At 42.1% G+C, this 17964-nt stretch overlaps 2 protein-coding genes across 2 annotated transcripts in view; both read left to right on the top strand.

The window, feature by feature from the left end:
- The window catches only part of DCDC2 (doublecortin domain containing 2), a 137988-nt gene that overhangs the window by 32522 nt on the left and 87502 nt on the right, over window positions 1–17964 (top strand). The window contains exons 3-5 of the mRNA XM_040967587.1: window positions 13623–13699; window positions 13816–13947; window positions 17740–17886. Coding sequence (XP_040823521.1) covers window positions 13623–13699; window positions 13816–13947; window positions 17740–17886 — 356 coding nt within the window. The remainder of the gene's footprint in view (window positions 1–13622; window positions 13700–13815; window positions 13948–17739; window positions 17887–17964) is intronic.
- Window positions 11082–11588, top strand: LOC121147696 (elongin-C). Its single transcript, XM_040967588.1, has one exon. The coding sequence runs from the start codon at window positions 11230–11232 to the stop codon at window positions 11566–11568; it is 339 nt and encodes a 112-aa protein (XP_040823522.1). The 5' UTR covers window positions 11082–11229; the 3' UTR covers window positions 11569–11588.

The following is a 17964-nucleotide window of genomic DNA, read 5'->3' as shown; positions in this document are numbered from 1 at the left end:
TAGGAGGCCTCTTACATCAGGGAAAATTGAATGTTACATTTGTTGATATTTTTTCATGTGCTTTCATCTTTTTTTTAGTTACTTAGTTAATTTTATTTGAGAGAAAAAAAACATTGATTTTCCATCTGCTGATCACTCCTTAGATGAGTGCAACAGCCAGGTTGGGCCAAGGCAATGCTGAAAGCTGTACTCAGCGTGAGTCTTCCACAAGGGTGGCAGGAGCTCAACTCCTTGAGCCATCTTGTGCTACCGTCTGAGGCGCACGTTAGCAGGAAGCTGGAATAAGGAGCAGAGCCAGGTCCTCCTATGTCGGATGCAGGCATCCCTGATGCAATCTTAACATGATGCCAGATATCTGTCCTTGCTTTTTTAAAAATAATTTTAGAAAAATGCATCCAATAGTGCAGAGAATAGCTGGTGTATCTTATTTTACCTGGCTTCCTCTGTTAGCATCATACATAGCTGCAGTCTAGTTAACTAAAACTAGGCAAACTAAACTGATACCATTACCTAATCATCAGGCTTTGTTAGAATCTTCTTATTTTTTTAAAAATTTCTTTATTTGTTTGAAAGGCAGGGTTTACAGGGAGGAAATATTTCTGCCCTCTGCCTCACTCCTGAGATGGCTGCAACTGCCAGAGTTGGGCAGGTTTATCCCAGAGTCCAGGAGTTTTTCCCTTGGACCCTCATGTGGATGCAGGGGCCTGAGGACTTAGTCCGTCCTCTGCTGCTTTCCCAGGCACCTTAGCAAGGGTCAGAAGTGGTGCAGCCGATGGACATGAACCGGTGGCAATTTGAGATATAGACATTGCAGACGGCTTGAGTCTCTTATGCCACAACACCAGTCCCGACGTCAGTTATTTTGTGTAACACTCTTCAGTTTGTCACCTTGTGGTTTGAGGTTATTTTGTGTAAGAGTGCCAGGTAGAGCCTGTACACACAGCACATTGTATCACAGGATACTGCTGGAGAAATATAATTAAAAAGAAAAATCTTTTACCAATTCAGTAACCCTCTCCACAATGATAGTAGGGAAATTAAATGCTTTTATTATTTCTTAAATTTAAAATTTTATTTCATTTGAAAGGAGGGAAAGAGGAAGAGGCAGAGAGAGAGAGAGAGAGAGATCTTCCATCCGTTGATTCACTCCTCAGATGAGCTCAAGCGTCAGGGTCAAAAGCAAGAGGTTGGGATTCTACCCAGTTCTCCTACAGTGGTGGCAGGAACCCCAAAATATGAGCCATCACAGGCTGCCACCAAGGTGCACCTTAGCAGCAAGCTGGATTAGAAGGGGGACGAGCCAGGATTCGAACCAGACACTCTAAGATGGGAGCATCTCAAGCAGCTGCTTACCCTGCTCCAGACTCCTGCCCCAATATTTTTCATTGCTGAATAGAGATAAATCCGGAATATGGTGCCTGTCACAGAACATCTGCTGCTAAGAGATCATAAAGACAAATAAATTAATAAATATCTCACCTTTCCCTAGAGACAAGCAGATGTGACCCATACCTTGTATGTTGCCGGGAGAATGGTTAGTTCTCAAGCAAGAGGAAGTGGCATCACCATTTGTCACAGCTGGCTCACCCTGACACAGTTGGTTACTGGGGTGACAGTCTGTATTAGCTAATGGAGGCAGAACAAACTTCCATAACTTTATGGCAGGAGGTAGTTTTGCACCTTGGAGCGTGGTGTCCTTGAAGGTAGATTTCGACCTCCCAAAGTTAGGTTCCCAGCCTCCTGCAAATGGGAGGGAAGGAGAGAAACTATTTCCTCGGGTTTATATCCCAAGGATATAAGGTGGCTCCCCCATCCTTAGAAAGATAACCCTGGGTCCCCAAGATGACAAAACACCTTTCTAGCATTGGGAAAGATTGTGTCCATTTCCAAAAGAGAAGGAAATGCTTGCAGTTCCTAAAGTAAGTACTCTTGAGAGAAGGAAGGCAGGCAATCTCTTATTATAAACAAGCAAAAATTAAGCCTCTTATTTTTAACTTATTACCTGCACAACACGGGATGCTGACAGGTCGTATTCCTGGTGGTGTTAACTTGGATCACTTGGTTAAGGCTCAGCTGCTGAGTTCTCTATCATAGAGTTTTCATTTTCTTCTTTGTGATGAACAAACAGCTCTCTAGGAAACAGTTGGAGACCATGCACATGTACTGTTTTCTCATCGTTTGAGGTTTCTCTAACATATTTTAGAACCCTTAGCTGTTCTCATCTCAATTGTGTTTGCCCAACAGTGACTTTTACATATAACGGCACCTCCTGGAATGCTACTGTCTAGAAGAGTTCTCTTCTCTCATATTTATTTAATCAGTAAGTTCATAGATACTTACCTTAGGGGCCCCAAAGCAATGTGCTCCTTATTCATATTATTCTCTGTCTTGGTGCTGATCCCCAGGGACCTTCTCAGGCTGGTGTCTGTGTCCCTCTTGGGTCGGTCCTGCTGTTGCCTGGGCCTGTGTTAGTTTCCAGCACCAGAAGAGGTTCCGGGGTCATTGGTATTTTGGCTCCTGTGTCCTGGACTCCATCATCTCTCTAAAGGGAGTATGGGTTCCTTTTACCATAGAATATTCCTTGGAAAGCAGCCTGTGGGTGTGCAGGGTGCTCCTTGCTGTAGTGGTCTCACGGCTTTGAGGTGCTCTCAGTAGACAGAGTTGAAAATAAATATGTATGGGGGGGGTTAAAAAAAGTCTGTTGAAAGTGGAGTTAACACACTGATAAAGGTAAATTTATGTATTTGTTATTAACGATTTATTTATTTATTTGTCTGAAAGGTAGAATAACAGACAAGGAGAGATGGGGAGAGAGATCTTCTAACCATTGGTTCATTTCCCAAATGGGTGCAACAGCTAAGGCCAGGCCAGGTTGAAAGCAGGAGCCAGAAACCTCATTCAGATTTTCCATGGAAGTGCAAGCACCTGGGACATCTTCCACTGCTTGTCACAGCACATTAGCAGGGAGCTAGATCAAAAGTGAAGCAGCTGGGACCACTGCTCACTTGGGATCCTGGTGTCCCAGGCAATAGCTTAACCCATTGTGCCATAATATATTCCTTCCTTCCTTCCTTCCTTCTTCCCTTCCCTTCCTTCCTTCCTTCCTTCCTTCCTTCCTTCCTTCCTTCCTTCCTTCCTTCCTTCCTTCCTTCCTTCCTTCCTTCCTTCCTTCCTTCCTTTTTTTGAAATTTTGTACATTCATTCAAAAGGCGGAGTTAAACCTTATTTTAACAATTTTAAAAGTTATTCTCATTTTATTTGAAAAAAGGTGGATGTGTAGTTAGTTAGGTAGAAAGATCTCACATTTGCTAGTTCACTCTCCAAGTCTTCTGATTCACTCCCTGTGAAAACCAGGAACAAGAAGCCTCCATCTCACTTTCCCACTTAGGTAGCAGGAATAAATGCTTAAGCTGTCACTGCCTTTCAGGGTATGCATTTGCAGGAAACTGGAATTGAGAAATGGAGAGACAGAAAAATCTTCCATTCACTGGTTCACTCCTGAAATACCTCAACAGCTGAAGCTGTGCCAATCCAAAGCCAGGCCCCGCCTGGGAGCAGAGTCCCAAGGCTTTGGGCCATCCTCTACTGCTTTCTCAGGCCATAAGCAGGAAGCTGGATGGGAAGTGGAGCAGCTGGAACACAAACCAGTGCCTATATAGGATAGTGGTGCCTACAGGTGGAAGATGAGCCAGTTAAGCCATCATTGCACCTGCCCCCCACCCTTTCCGTTGCATGTTAATGCCTGTGCTAATCACCTGCTCCTTTTGGTTAATCATTTTTAATGACAGCATCTTTATGACATAAGGTATGTGTGTCAGGCGCACAATAGAAAATGCACTGTGAGAGTTGGAGAGGATATTGCTGGAGAAAGCTCCAGATGTCAGAATGTAAGGTGTCTTTTAAAGTCTGCTCCTTCTGTTAGAAGGCCTTGATACATTGGGTTGTATGGCTAACTTGCTGAGTGGGAGAGAACTTCAGGTACAAATGCTTCATTCCAGAGCTGCAGAAATAGGCATGACCTTATTTGAAAAAAAAAAAATTTAGGTAAATATATGGTATTTTATGTCCTGAAAGTATATGAGGGTAACTCAAAAAGTTTGTGAAAAATGAAATTAAAAGTTTATTTCTTGTTTTCTGGTACTCATGCATATGAGGGGATCTTCTAAAAGTTCATGAAAAATGTGTGTCATACATTTGATTTCAAAATTGTCCTGTACCAAAATAAACTTATCTTTTAACTATATTTCCCTGAAGCCTTTGAAATAACCCAATTTTCCCAGAAACTAAAGCATATTTCATCAATATTTCTATCAGAAGAGTTATTATCCAAAAATGAGAAGGAGGCTGTGAGGCTGGATGTTAGTGGGAAACATGCTTCCATTCTTAAATTTAGCTCTTAGTCTAAGAAAAATATGCTTTTTTGAAAAAGTCCCAAGCACTTAGCACCAATCCACCAAACAGCTTTGGTTAAGGAAGGGGCTTGTTACCCTACCCTGCACCCACGTAGAAGAGTGGCAGTTCATAGCATCTTACGTCTGGTTGTGGATAGTAACTGTGTTAGGGAGTGATCCTGCTCTTCGGGAGTTTCCTTCCCTAACACTGATGTTTATCAATTTTAATTCAGTTACTATCCTGTTTGCCTTCTCAGATGCATGGTTACAGATGGGGCACTCAGCAAGCAGTTGAAAGGAAAATTTATAAACGGATTTGTGAAAAACCTCAGTGATTGGACTGGGTCAGTGATTACTCTTGCCATTTCGTTATCAAAGTCTGTTGCTGTTCTACTAGTTATGAGAGGGCACCTGAACTGAATTCCCTTGGGTATTCAATTCCAGTTTGTAGGGATAGCCTTAGTAACTGCTGGACATTTTAGGGCAGTAAGGTCATAATTTCAACAGTCCCTAAGGGCTTCTATGTGTGTACGTTCATGGTAACCTGCATGATAATTATTCTTGAATGTTTCTGGAGCATTTGAGGACTTGAAGTCCGCAGGGTTCAGTAAAGACTCAAACTCCAGGACTTGATGTCGCCTCGCAGTGCGGAGCTCCTTCATCCTTTGCTCCTCCAGCGCTCTGCCGTGCACCCCCAAATAAGCTCAGTAAGAGTAGAGACCCCTGTCTGCCATCCTCCGTGCTGAGAATACTGACCGTTGATGAAAAACTAATCTTTGCTAAAAATAGTAGCGCCCCCTTCCTCTGGGTCTGTCAGTGAGTTAATCTCTCTCTCAGCATTAACGAAACATTGATTGTAGATCATATACAGTTAACACATTGTTCAGTGGGGATCCTAAGTGACTTATTGCCATGCAGGTGTCCCTGCGTGTTCAGCATTGCTCACTTTCATCATGTGTTATTGGGGACACACTCTCCACTGCTCTGCATTCCTGGTGGAAATTTTACATTCACTGCCTGGATGGGTTTAGTAACCAAAATCCCATTTGGGAAAGCAAAACAAAAAAATGACAGCAATGGAATTAGCAGCATGATGTAGTAAGAGAGAAAACAAAAGAAAAGGCAAACAATCCAGAAATTCATGTTCCCCTCCCCTGAAAAAAAGAAAAAAAGAAAAGCTTGATTTATGGCAGTTCCAGTAACTTCCCAGCATTTTCTTGGGTTAATCAGTTATTTTTTAACTTTATAGGGGTCATGTCTTTCTCTTAGGAAAGCTCATGCAGACTCACTTATGATTGCCTTGGCTGTTTTTTGAGTTTTTCTATAAGATTAAGTGCTCATTACAAATTACTGTTGAGATGAAGTTAATACACTTGAAATTTAACAATACATTCCTCAAAATGCTAAAGCTTATCAGGCTTTAAAAAAAATATTCTGTAGAAGTCAATAATGAGAAAACCAAGCCCAGAATATCAATAACTTAAGTTGTATAATACATTGGAAAATTAATTGCCAGATCAAAATGAGGTTAGCAGACTTAGCAACATAATTTTTTAAATTTAGTATATGCTTGCACTTAAGAGTTTTCAAGCATGGCAGTACTTAAGATGAATGTCTTATCTTTTGAGTCACTTTTTAACTAAAAAGAAATCCTCTACCTTGCTGAGTTTTGAAGAGCCACTGCATTTGTCTCGTTTTATATATGTAAACCATTGGTTTATAGTTCTGAAGTGGCTTCCTACTTCAGTGAAGGGAGACATTCCTCTTAAATAACAGATGTGCAAACTGATGCTGTGTCATCCCTGATTTTCTGAAAAAATGCCCTCTGGCGCTGGGCAGACAATCCCTAGCCTCTCCCCTGGGCATCAGCCCCTGGACTGGTTGCGATGGTGTGGGCACCTGTGCAGGAGCCGGGTAGAGAATCAAGAGGTTTCATCAGCTCTCTGAGGCTAATTGGACCCTTCTGGGAATGTTCTAAACAGCTTGTTCATTATAAGTAGAGCCGTCTTCTAGAACTTGGTTCTCACTCAAGTTGGAATTTAAAAAAAAAAAAAGTACTCATTATATAACACTGATGAAAATATTCTTTCCAGAATATTTCAGTGGCTGCCCTGATTTTTGTCACCATGCCTGGAATGTGGAATTTGGAGTTAATAGAGTTCATTTTCATTCTGTTAGATTGTCTGTCAATCACACCGAGAAAGTCACATAAAAATATTAGGGAATACCTGTCAGGAAAGAAACTTAAAAGGACTTGAAAAGATTCAGGAATTGTTGAGTAAGGGTGCTCTAATTTACGCCATAGATTCCATTATAATTAATACGAGAAAGGTCTTAAGTGCATGCAAGTGTCTGTTTATTGCTTCTGCTAGTGGCCAGTATTTTGTTTTTTTTTTTTTTTTCCTGTCTTTTTAAAAAGAGAAGGTAGAGGTGAATCGTAGAGGTTTAACAGTACCTAATTTTCTGGAGCTTAATTTTTCTTAAGCCCAAAAGAGCATCATGTTAAAAAAAATGTTTTTTGATTATATCTGATACTCTCTGTAGGATATAAGGTTTTGAAACAAACACACAGGAAAAAGTGTTCTTGTTTGTGCATATTTTAAATCCCTTTGATAAGCATCTACTTGAAAACTAATTTTAAATGTGGGCATCATGTAGTTTTTATAATTTTATTTTGATCAAAAAACCCCCTCTTGAACTATTGAGGTTTACCTGGTGTTTTTTCTCTATCCTTTTACTTCCAACCTACTGTGTTCTTAAAGTGTATTTTTGTAAGCACAGTTAGGTGTTATTTCTATATACCATCTGACCATCTCTTCTACCCTTTCATTTACATTTCATGAATTACAAGTCTGATTGGATTTGATCTATATTATTAACTATTTATGCTTGCTTCTTTTAACTTTTTTTATGCCTTTCCTAACTTCTTTCAGCTGACCAAGCATTTGAAATACTGTTTCATTTTATTTACTTCTTTTTGCTTGTTAATGATACCTTTTGGAGGTTTTTTTTTAATTGTTGATCTAGGGTTTACAATATACATTTTAAAGTTATTTTTGTTTGTACCCATTGCCATATCAATTCTTTAGAAATTTATAGTATCACAATTTTATTTGTCCCCACTCATATCTTTATTGCTTTTTAAAAATTTATTTATTTTATTGGAAAGTCAGATTTTATAGAGAGAGTGAGAGACAGAAAGATCTTCCTCGGCTGGTTCACTCCCCAAGTGGCCACAATGGTCAGAGCTGAGTGATCAGAGCTAGGAGGCAGGAACCACCAACTTCTGGGTCTCGCATGTGGGTGCAGAGTCTCCAGACTCCAGGTTGTCCTCAGCTGCTTTCCCAGGCCATAAGCAGGGAGATGGAAGGAAAGTGGAGCTGCGGGGATACAAACTAGCATCATTATGGGATACTGGCACCTGGAAGGTGAGGACTTTGGCCACTAGGCTACCATGCTGGATCCTCTTTATTGCTTTCATTGAGTATTTTTCTTCTGTATTAATTCTTCTAAATTCTTACTTTTTTTCTTTAAGATTAAAACCATTTTGTGGCCAGTGCTCTGCAATAGTAGGCTAAGCCTCTACCTAAAGTGGTAGCATCCCACATAGATGCTTTTTTTTTTTTTTTTTTTTTTTAGTCCCAGTTGCTCCTTTTCCCATCCAGCTCCCTGTTAACATACCTGGGAAAACGGCAGAAGATGGCCCAGGTGGGAGACCTGGATGAAACTCTTGGCCTCTAGCTTTGGATCAGGTCAACTCTTAGCTGTTGAAGCCATTTGGGGAGTGAACCAGCGGATCCAAAGATCTCTCTTTCTCTGTTTCTCTTATCTCTCTGTAAATCTCCCTTTCAAATAAAAATAATGAAATAAGAAGTATAAAATATTTTTAAAAAGTTGAAAACCAATGTAAAAGCCTTTAAACTTACTCTTTTTTTAAAGACATTTATTATTTATTGGAAATGCGGATATACAAAGAAGAGGAGACACAGAGAGGAAGATCTTCTGTCTGATGATTCACTCTCCAAGTGACCGCAACGGCTGGTGCTGCACCAATCCAAAGCTGGGAGCCAGGAGCTCTTCCGGGTCTCCCGTGCAGGTGCAGGGTCTCAAGGCCTTGGGCCGTCCCCTTGACTGCGTTCCCGTGCCAAAGGCAGGGAGCGGGACTGCCAGGATTAGAACCGGCGTCCATATGGGATTCCGGTGCGTGCAAGGCAGGAACTTAGCCACTACACTATCACGCCGGGCCCTAAACTTACTCTTACATTTCCTCCCATTACTCCTTCTTTTATTCTTTTAGAGTTCCATTTTTGTCTTATGTCGCTTAGTCTGAAGAATTTCTTTCATTAGATTTTAGTTGTGTGGGTCTGAACAGTCAATTCACTTGGCCTTTGTTGTCTAAAAATGTCCTTATTTTCATCTCCTGTTCGGAGGATACTTTTTCTCTTTTTCTTTTTGTAAGAAGGAAATTTGGGCTCTCTCTCTTTTTTGAAAGATTTATTTTATTTTTATTGGAAAGGCAGATATACAGAGAGGAGGAGAGACAGAAAAAAAGATCTTTCATCCAATGATTCACTCCCCAAATGACTGAAGGCTCCGGGCCGTCCTTGACTGCTTTCCCAGGCCACAAGCAGGGAGCTGCATGGGAAGCCGGGATGCCGCGATTAGAACTGGCGCCCATATGGGATTTCGGTGTGTTCAAGGCGAGGACTTTAGCTGCTAGGCCACTGTGCCAGGCACTTGGAGGATACTTTCTCAGAGTATTAGGCCATGTGTATAATCTGTTTTATCCCTGTCATTCTTTGTTTCCGATATTTTGTTTTTTAGTTCCAGGATTTTCACCTGGTTCTGTTTTGAAGTTTCATTTTCTGAGCTCACTTTCCTCCTCTTTCACTTCTCTAGCTTCCCCCATTGCATTGTTTAGCACATGTGTAACGGCTACTAACATTTTTTTGGTTGTGGTTTATTTTCACATCACGTTTATCTCTGACTTTGATTTGGGCTTTCTCCTTTGATAGGGGAGCCCATTTCTCCCTCTGCCTACATTTGTGTATTTTTGTTGTACACTGATCATTTTGTATAAAACGTGGAGAAACTGAAAGTAGATATATTTTCTCTCTCTTTTGGATGCTGGAGGAAAAGGCTGACTGCTGGGACATCCATGGTTAAACATGGTACAGGTTAGGCTGTGGCTTTGTTCGGTTTCAGTTTAACAGAGATGGTAACCCTTTAGAGGATCACATCGGGGACACCAGGGCAGGGAGCAATCCTGGGATGATGGTAAGATCTCTCACTGTTTATATATCGGCAGATTCGCCGCTCTCCACTTCAGCCCCTCACTTTCCACCAAGGGCTGTCTTCCCCCACCCTTCCATCGGGTCTTGCCTTCTGTTACACTTGGGTGCACCTAAGGCAGGCCCCATGGGAGAGAGTTCATGGATGGTGTGGACTTGCTCCGCATCTGTTCTTCTCTGTTGTGCTGACTCACACCCAGGTTTGCCCTTGTGCCCTCTGTGCCCCTGGGGACGAATGCACCTGCAGATTCCTCCCCTCTTGGAGAGAGGGCCTCTCTCTGGACTTCTTTGCATCTTGTGCCCCTGAGTGAGGCTTTCATAAGTGTAGTAAGTTTAGTTTTTCTTCCAGTTCCTATTGTTATTGTGGCAGCAGTAGTCTCCCACAATCTCCTTCCCAATCCAGAAGTGAAAAGCATTTCTTAAGGTGTCTCTTAAAGAAACAGTCTTCCGCAAAGATGCCTATTGTCCTGACCTCTTTGCTATGGCGTTTTCTTTTCCAGGATCTCTTTCAGGCCGCATGTCTGGAACAGTTCCATGATAAATGACTTCCTTCTGTGCAGGTTAGGAGGCATTCTCAGCGTGAACTATGCTCTGAAAGAGGCACTGTCCAACATCAATTATGAGGCGTGCATAAACAGCAGGGCACACTCAGTCTAGCAGTGGGTCACACTACTGCTGTGTGTTCAGCATCTTAACCACTCATTCTTCCGTTTAAAAAATTAGTAATACCTGTGGTGTGTGAGAAAGGATGTTTATGTATAAAATCTCTAAGAACAATTTCTTTTGGATTTGCCTATTATATTGATGCCTAGATAATTTATTTTCAACTCTGGCATCTCTTAAAAAATTTTAACGCATTTCTTATTTATCAGAAAGTGTAAGGTTGGTGAAATATTTTGAAAGGAGCCCTGTTTTCTTTGATGCTCTATACTATGTTTGGAGAGCAGCACCAAGTTTCCTTAAAGATTGCTGCTTTGGGCCTGGCGCCGTGGCGCAAGTGGTTAAGGTCCTCGCCTTGCACGCCCGGGATCCCATATGGGCGCCGGTTCTAATCCCGACAGCCCCACTTCCCTTCCAGCTCCCTGCCTGTGGCCCGGGAAAGCAGTCGAGGATGGCCGATACTATGCCAGTCCGAAGCCAGGAGCCTCTTCCGGGTCTCACACGCGGGTACAGGGTCCCAAAGCTTTGGGCCGTCCTCGACTGCTTTCCCGGGCCACAGGAAAGGAAGTGGGGCTGCCTGGATAGAACTGGCGCCCATATGGGATCCCGGGCGTGCAAGGCGAGGACTTAACCACTTGCGCCACGGCGCTGGGCCCGCCCTTGTTTTTCTAAATGCTGAGATCTACATTTTAAAAATAAAATGATTGCAAATTGCGCTTTAAAATTGATTAGTCCCCGGAAGCCGCCGGGCTAGGGGCGGGGGGCGGCCCTGAACAGGGGCTGTGGCGGTTCGCGGGGACCCGGCTGCGGTGGCTGCGCTCGCTGCGGGGCTGCGGAGAAACTACTGAAGTTCCTGTGGAAGCAAAGTAGAATTTCATAAGAACATAATGGATGGAGAAGAGAAAACTTATGGTGGCTGTGAAGGCCCTGATGCCATGTATGTCAAATTAATATCTTCTGATGGTCATGAATTTATTGTAAAAAGAGAACATGCACTAACATCAGGAACAATTAAAGCCATGTTGAGTGGCCCAGGTCAGTTTGCTGAAAACGAAACCAATGAGGTCAATTTCAGAGAGATCCCATCCCATGTGCTATCAAAAGTATGCATGTATTTTACCTACAAGGTTCGCTACACTAACAGCTCCACTGAGATTCCTGAATTCCCAATTGCACCTGAAATTGCTTTGGAACTCCTGATGGCTGCGAACTTCCTAGATTGTTAAATAAAATAAATTATAATAAACTGTTAACTTTTTCAGTATTTAATACCTGTAGTTTGGTTAGTAATTTTTTCAGATATAGCATGTTGCCTGTATGCAGTTGAACTATGAAGTTCAATGCAAAGCAGATTATGTTCTGTTATTTTGCATAGCAATCCGAATTGAAATTTGTTAGCTACATCAACAAATTAAGGACATTTTCACAAATAAAAGATGTGAAAATTTAAAAAAAAAAAAATTGATTAGTCAGTTTTTACGCGACATTGGCGGTTTCTGGGATGGTGTCTATGGGCATCCCTCGCCCAGGTCCTGGAGGTGAGCTTTGGTGGCTCAGGGGTCCAAGTTTAGAGTGTGCTGGGATCTGAAGCAGACGCAGCCTCCGAGGTCTACAGTTAGCTGCCCCAGGGAGTGAAATTGCCACTTGTTTAGTTCATGGAATACCCCTTTGGGCTACTTTATTGGTACCCCTGAAGAAAGTGAGATGTGAGGAACTGATTCAGCTCACGAAAAAGTTTTGGCAATTGGCTCCTGAATTTAAAATTTCAGCTTGTTAGTTACTCAGCTTTTCAACCTTGATTTTGTTACCCCAGAAACTTAAAAAATGCTTTTTAGTTTTATTAAGTTTTCATGTCAGAGCAAGATCATGAATCTGAGTGTTGAGCTAGCTGTGATATTGTCCTACTAAGTGTCATGTGAGTTTATTTAAATGTATCAGGTCCATATGAGGAATTTTGTTTAGTATGGCCATCTGTGACATACACTCATTTCAATGAGAGACCACAGGCAGAGCAGTAGCTTGGAAAGAGTGTGTGAATGGTATCCAAAGATCAGCATTAATGTGCTGGCTCACCCTGTTCCAGCAGCGTGAGTGTGGTCAAGTCGCTGCTGTCACGTTTGAATTTTGACGTGCTTTAAGAAAGATTTAAGCAGTCTCTCCTTTTCTCTCTCTCATCATCATCTGTCTGTCTACTTAATTCATGGGGTTAAAGGGAAGGCCTCGGCAGCTCTTCATCCTGTCTCCAGGTAGTCTCTTTTCTTTCTCTGTTCACTATCCATGCTTCAGTGTGTGAATAAGCTGTCTTCTCCAAAACAACACTGCGCTCAGAGCAGAACCAAGGCAGGGCTGTCACTGGCCTTTCCCCTGTTCCTAGGGAGTGATTTCCTTCACTGACTGACAGTGTCAGGAATATAAACTCTGCCGGGTCCAAAATAAATGCTTGGGGGGGTTATCTTCCTACTTTAAAAAATTTTTTATTGGGGTTGGCAGGATGGTCTCCCAAGGAAACTGTTGAATTTATCTGGATAATAAGAGACTGGACTCCATGTATGGTACATGCTCGCAATGAAGGAATCATGACTGGATATCAACTGTGCTACTGCAACAAATGTGGAGGAATCCAACATGGGGTGAGGGCATGGGGGAATCCCAGAATCCCAGAGCCTATGAAGCTGTGTCATAAAACAAAATTTAAAAAAAAAATTAAAAATTAAAAAAAAAAGTCTCTGAATAGGGCCTGGTGTGGTAGCCTAATGGCTAAAATCCTCACCCTATATGTGCTAGGATCATGTACGGCTCCCTGCTTGTGGCCTGGAAAAGTAGTAGGATGCAGCTCAAAGGCTTGGGACCCTGTACCCATGTGGGGGACCCCTTTCTTTGGCTCAGCTCAGCTCCAGCTGTTACGGCCACTTGGGGAGTGAACCAGTGGATGGAAAGTTGGTTTCTCCTTCTCTCTGTAAATCTTTCCGATAAAAATGAATAAATCTTTTTTAAAAAAAATTCTCTTGCGAGACCACAGAGCATGAAGAGTGTGTGACCATGGCTTACGGCAGCTTTTCCTTTTCTTGAGAACTCTGATAAAGGCGTATACTATTGATCCAGGGTGAGCCCAGAGTGTTCATGTAAGTGAGGGGTAAAAGGTACACGGTTTAACAAAGACATAACAGGGCTCAGCCATTTCCTTGGGAACCTGCAGTTTTCCTCTTAGGTTAGAAAAAGCTGATATGAGCTTAATGGTTTATGTTGTTGCTTTTTTTTTTTTTTTGCCTTGCTTTCAAAGGTAAAACCAGTAATCCACAGCAGGATCAACGTGTCAGCGCGCTTCAGAAAACCTCTCCAGGAACCCTGCACAATCTTGTAAGTGGAAGCCCTCTCCATTTCCCGGTGAGACGGACCTGGCAGTTTCCTTTTGATTTGGGAGTCTGTTGTGTGGTTGAAGGCATCATAGTTTCCAACAACCCCTGTTTCCTTAGCTTGATCGCAAATGGAGACCTCATAAGTCCGGCTTCTCGCCTCCTCATCCCGAGAAAAGCCTTGGGTCAGTGGGATCACGTCCTGCAGATGGTCACCGAGAAGATCACGCTGCGGAGCGGGGCTGTCCACAGGTGTGTGATGCAGTCCCCCTGTGGGTGCTTGCCTGTTTACTCTAAACCGAAAGAACAAATATAGTTAACAGCGCTCGGTGTGCTACCATGTGCCAAGATCGATTTTAAGCTCCTCGTGCGGATCAACTTACTCTTTTGACCAGCCTGTGCGCATACATCTGTATTCCTGCATACCTTGTTTATTCCTGTGACTGCAAATCTTAAAGATTGCCCTTTGTGTAACTAGTAACATTTCAACATTTTTATGTTTAAAATATATTCCATCTCATGAGAATGTTCTAATGGAGGTCTCTGATGGGAATTACGTAATTTTCTATCTTTTGCTATTATTTATTTGCTACTATCTGTGTATGTTTTTTGTTTAGCATGCAATAGTGTCTATCAATGATTTCTCATGGGTTAGATTTTAGCCTATGTGCCTTATGCTTCTTTTGACATAATTAGCTCAGTGAGACTACGAGGCAAGTAGTGTTATTCTTTTTTGCTTTTTAAAAAATATTTATTTATTTTTATTGGAAAGTCATATATAGAGAGAGGAGGAGAGACAGAGAGGAAATTCTTCCATCCGATGATTCACTCCCCAAGTGAGCGCGACGGCCAATGCTGTGCCGATCCGGAGCCAGGAGCCAGGAACCTTTTTCCGGTTCTCCCACACGGGTGCAGGGTCCCAAGGCTTTGGCCCGTCCTCCACTGCTTTCCCAGGCCACAGGCAGGGAGCTGGATGTGAAGTGAGGCCGTTGGGATTAGAACCGGTGCCCATATGAGATCCTGGCACATTCAAGGTTTACCACTTGAATTTACATTCACATTTAGCCACTAGGCCACTATGCCAAGCCCAGTGTTATTCTTTTTCATTGGACTCGAAATGGGAGACACAGAAGCAGATGGTGAACTGCACAAGATTGTACAGATAAAAGTAGCAAGGTTTGGGATTCCAGTGGAGTAATCCCTCTGCTGCAGAGGCTATTAACCTCTAAGCTACCTGGCGAAACAAATGCCATGTATTTGTATTTCTTCTCCTAACTGTCTTGGAATTTGCACATTTATGTCATTGACTTAAAGACACTCTTTACAAATGAGGAAATTTGTACCCTTCTCATGTGAATTTTAAATTGTCTCCAGTTTGCACTCTCTTTATGTCCATTAATATCTCTTCATCTAGATGTATATTTGCCTGCTGGTATCTGAAAGTTTGATGCAGTCATATTTTCATTCTTTTTATGAGCAGTGTATTATAACTAGTTCAGAACTTCCTCATTTGAAAATTTAAAAAATTCTAATATTTTATAGTTTGAAATTTTAATTAAACCCTTGGTTGATCTTTCTGGATTTTATTTTTTGTGAGTCAGGAATGAAGACAGATCTCACTAATTATATCTTGCCTTTTCTGAATATATAGTCTTATCTTTTGACATACACAATGATATAAACCCACCCAACAAATGATATAAAGCACACAAAGACACAATTATGTTTCTAGATATACCTGTTACTAATATGAACAAATCCATACAGGGTAATAAGATATACAAAATACCAATATGGGGATTAAATATAGTATGTGTCCCCCAAATGCACCAGGACGTAGGTAAATTCAGTCCTAATGTGACTCAGTGAGAGAGCTTGGTGCTGCTCACTTGGGACATGTCCCACTGCCGCTCATGGCTGGGTCCCCTGTGTGCACCTGTGGGTTTCACCAGCACGCCATCAGATTAGACTTCCTGCTTGCTCTTCTTTAGCCTTATAACAAGAAAAGAAAGCAGGCCAACAAGAGATAAGTATTTTTAAAAAGCTAAAATACTTAGCTGGAATTTGTTCCACACCTTCTACGTATTTCAGAGAAAACCTGTTGTTGAATTTTGGCTGTTTCCAGAGTGCGCACTTAGGTTCCTTTTAATGTCTACTCATAAAAGTTAGCTACTGATTCAGATCTAATGATTTGAAGGAAAATGAAAGAGGGAAGCCTGGCTCCAGGCCAGTGGTTCTCAGCCAGGCATGCTTTTTTTTGCCCCTGGGGGACACTTGGTAGTGTCTGGAGCCATTTTTGTTGTCCCAACTTGGGGTGGGACTGGCTATGCTTGTCTGGCAAGCACAAGGCAAAGTTGCTGTTTAACATCTTGTAGTGATTTCTGCAAGTTGTCATCTGGTCGAAAATTGTTCACAGTGCCTCTCTTCAGAAGCTTCACTGTAGGTCAAGCAGGGATCGCTGAGTTAAGTGTTGGTACTTAGACTTGTCGGGAATAGATAGAAGTGCAGTGCTACAATGCAAAAGACTTTCCAGCTGTATGCCAACCAAAGTCAGAAGCACTGTTCTCACCGTATGTCATGGCTTCGGTGAGATGGCCATTTATGCGATCAGTACACAAACTGACAGGTCAGGGGATTATTACTATTATTATTAATTTTTGCCTTTATGGATAGTGCTAACCTTAATTATGTAAGAAGAATAAGCATTACAAACAAACAAATAAACAAACAAAAAGGTTATCTTGAAACCCCTTCCGGTTATTAACTCTTGTTTAGAACCTATACAAATATGCATTGCCTTTCCTGTTCTTGTTTTTTATTAGTTTATTTCCTGTTCTTTTTTTATTACTGTTTTTTTTCCTGTTCTTTAAGTCATCTGGTGACATGATCACTGTTCTTTCAACAAGTAACACATTAACTAGTTTGTATGCTTTTACAGTAAGGGAAGGATCTTGTGAAATTCCTTGATTCTGGGAAGATAAAATGTTCATTCTCTTGCTGAGGTTGGATGGAAAAAAAAAAAAGAGGCATGAATGCTATGCAGTTCTGCATCATTAATTCTGGCACTGGGTTTACCTCCTGCCCACTCACTTTTTTTTCCCTTCTGACCCAGTTCTGTATGGGTTTGGATGTAATACTTTGCATCATTAATTCTGGCACTGGTTTACCTCCTGCCCACTCACTTTTTTTTCCCTTCTGACCCAGTTCTGTGTGGGTTTGGATGTAATACTTTGCACTGGGTGGGGTGGTGGAGAGGTGGGATGGTGGGAGATGGGGGTGGTTACGGGAGGTGGTGTCCCTAATACAGAATGTGGTCAGAGGCTTGTCAGTGTGACAAACACACAAAGAAAATAAATTCTGGGGCCTGGCGGCGTGGCCTAGCAGCTAAAGTCCTAGTCTTGAACACCCAGGATCCCATATGGGCGCTGGTTCTAATCCCGGCAGCTCCACTTCCCATCCAGCTCCCTGCCTGAGGCCTGGGAAAGCAGTCAAGGACGGCCCAAAGCCTTGGGACCCTGTACCTATGTGGGATACCCGGAAGAAGTTCCTGACCCCTGGCTTGGGATTGGCGCAGCACCGGCCGTTGCGCTCACTTGGGGAGTGAATCATTGGATGGAAGATCTTCCTCTCTGTCTCTCCTCCTCTCTGTGTATCTGACTTTGTAATAAATAAATAAATCTTTTTTAAAAAAAGAAAATAAATTCTGAAAGCACTTGAAAAATATAAATAGAGAAGCAGTTTTCCGTGGAAGCTGAGCTTTGCCTTGTGGAGAGCATCACATTCCGTACACACTCTCTGAGGTGTCGGTGTGACATCAGAGTCATCAGGCTCATTGGGATAAGATCCTGCACAGTTAGTTAGTAATTGTGTCTGTATTGTAACATTGGTGTTTAGTGGAACTGAATCTCTTAAAGGCATCTGTAACTCAATTATTAGAAATGGCATAAGTGAGTCAAGGTAAGAACACCATGTTTTTATTTGTGAATTAAGCAAGCCTTTAAAGGCTTGTTAAACTTCTAACTCTTGGCATTAATGTTTCGACAGACTTTACACTTTAGAAGGAAAACTCATTGAGAGCGGGGCGGAGCTGGAGAATGGGCAATTTTACGTGGCTGTCGGCAGAGATAGGTTTAAGAAACTGCCTTACAGTGAACTACTTTTTGACAAGTCCGCAATGAGAAGGCCTTATGGGTAAGTCTTATTCCTTGCTTACTCCTTTCTCCTGACTGAAATAGCACCACCAGTGTACGTGACATGATAATCTTGCAT

Source organism: Ochotona curzoniae, unplaced genomic scaffold (genome assembly GCF_017591425.1).
Source record: "Ochotona curzoniae isolate NIBS_2020 unplaced genomic scaffold, NIBS_Ocur_1.0 scaffold_461, whole genome shotgun sequence".
Classification (NCBI taxonomy): Eukaryota; Metazoa; Chordata; class Mammalia; order Lagomorpha; family Ochotonidae; genus Ochotona; species Ochotona curzoniae.
This window is presented reverse-complemented; position numbering and strand designations above follow the sequence as displayed.

What these genes read in the sequence shown, in the direction of transcription:
- LOC121147696 (XM_040967588.1), top strand. Translation starts at nt 11,230, where the DNA reads ATGGATGGAGAAGAGAAAACTTATGGTGGCTGTGAAGGCCCTGATGCC.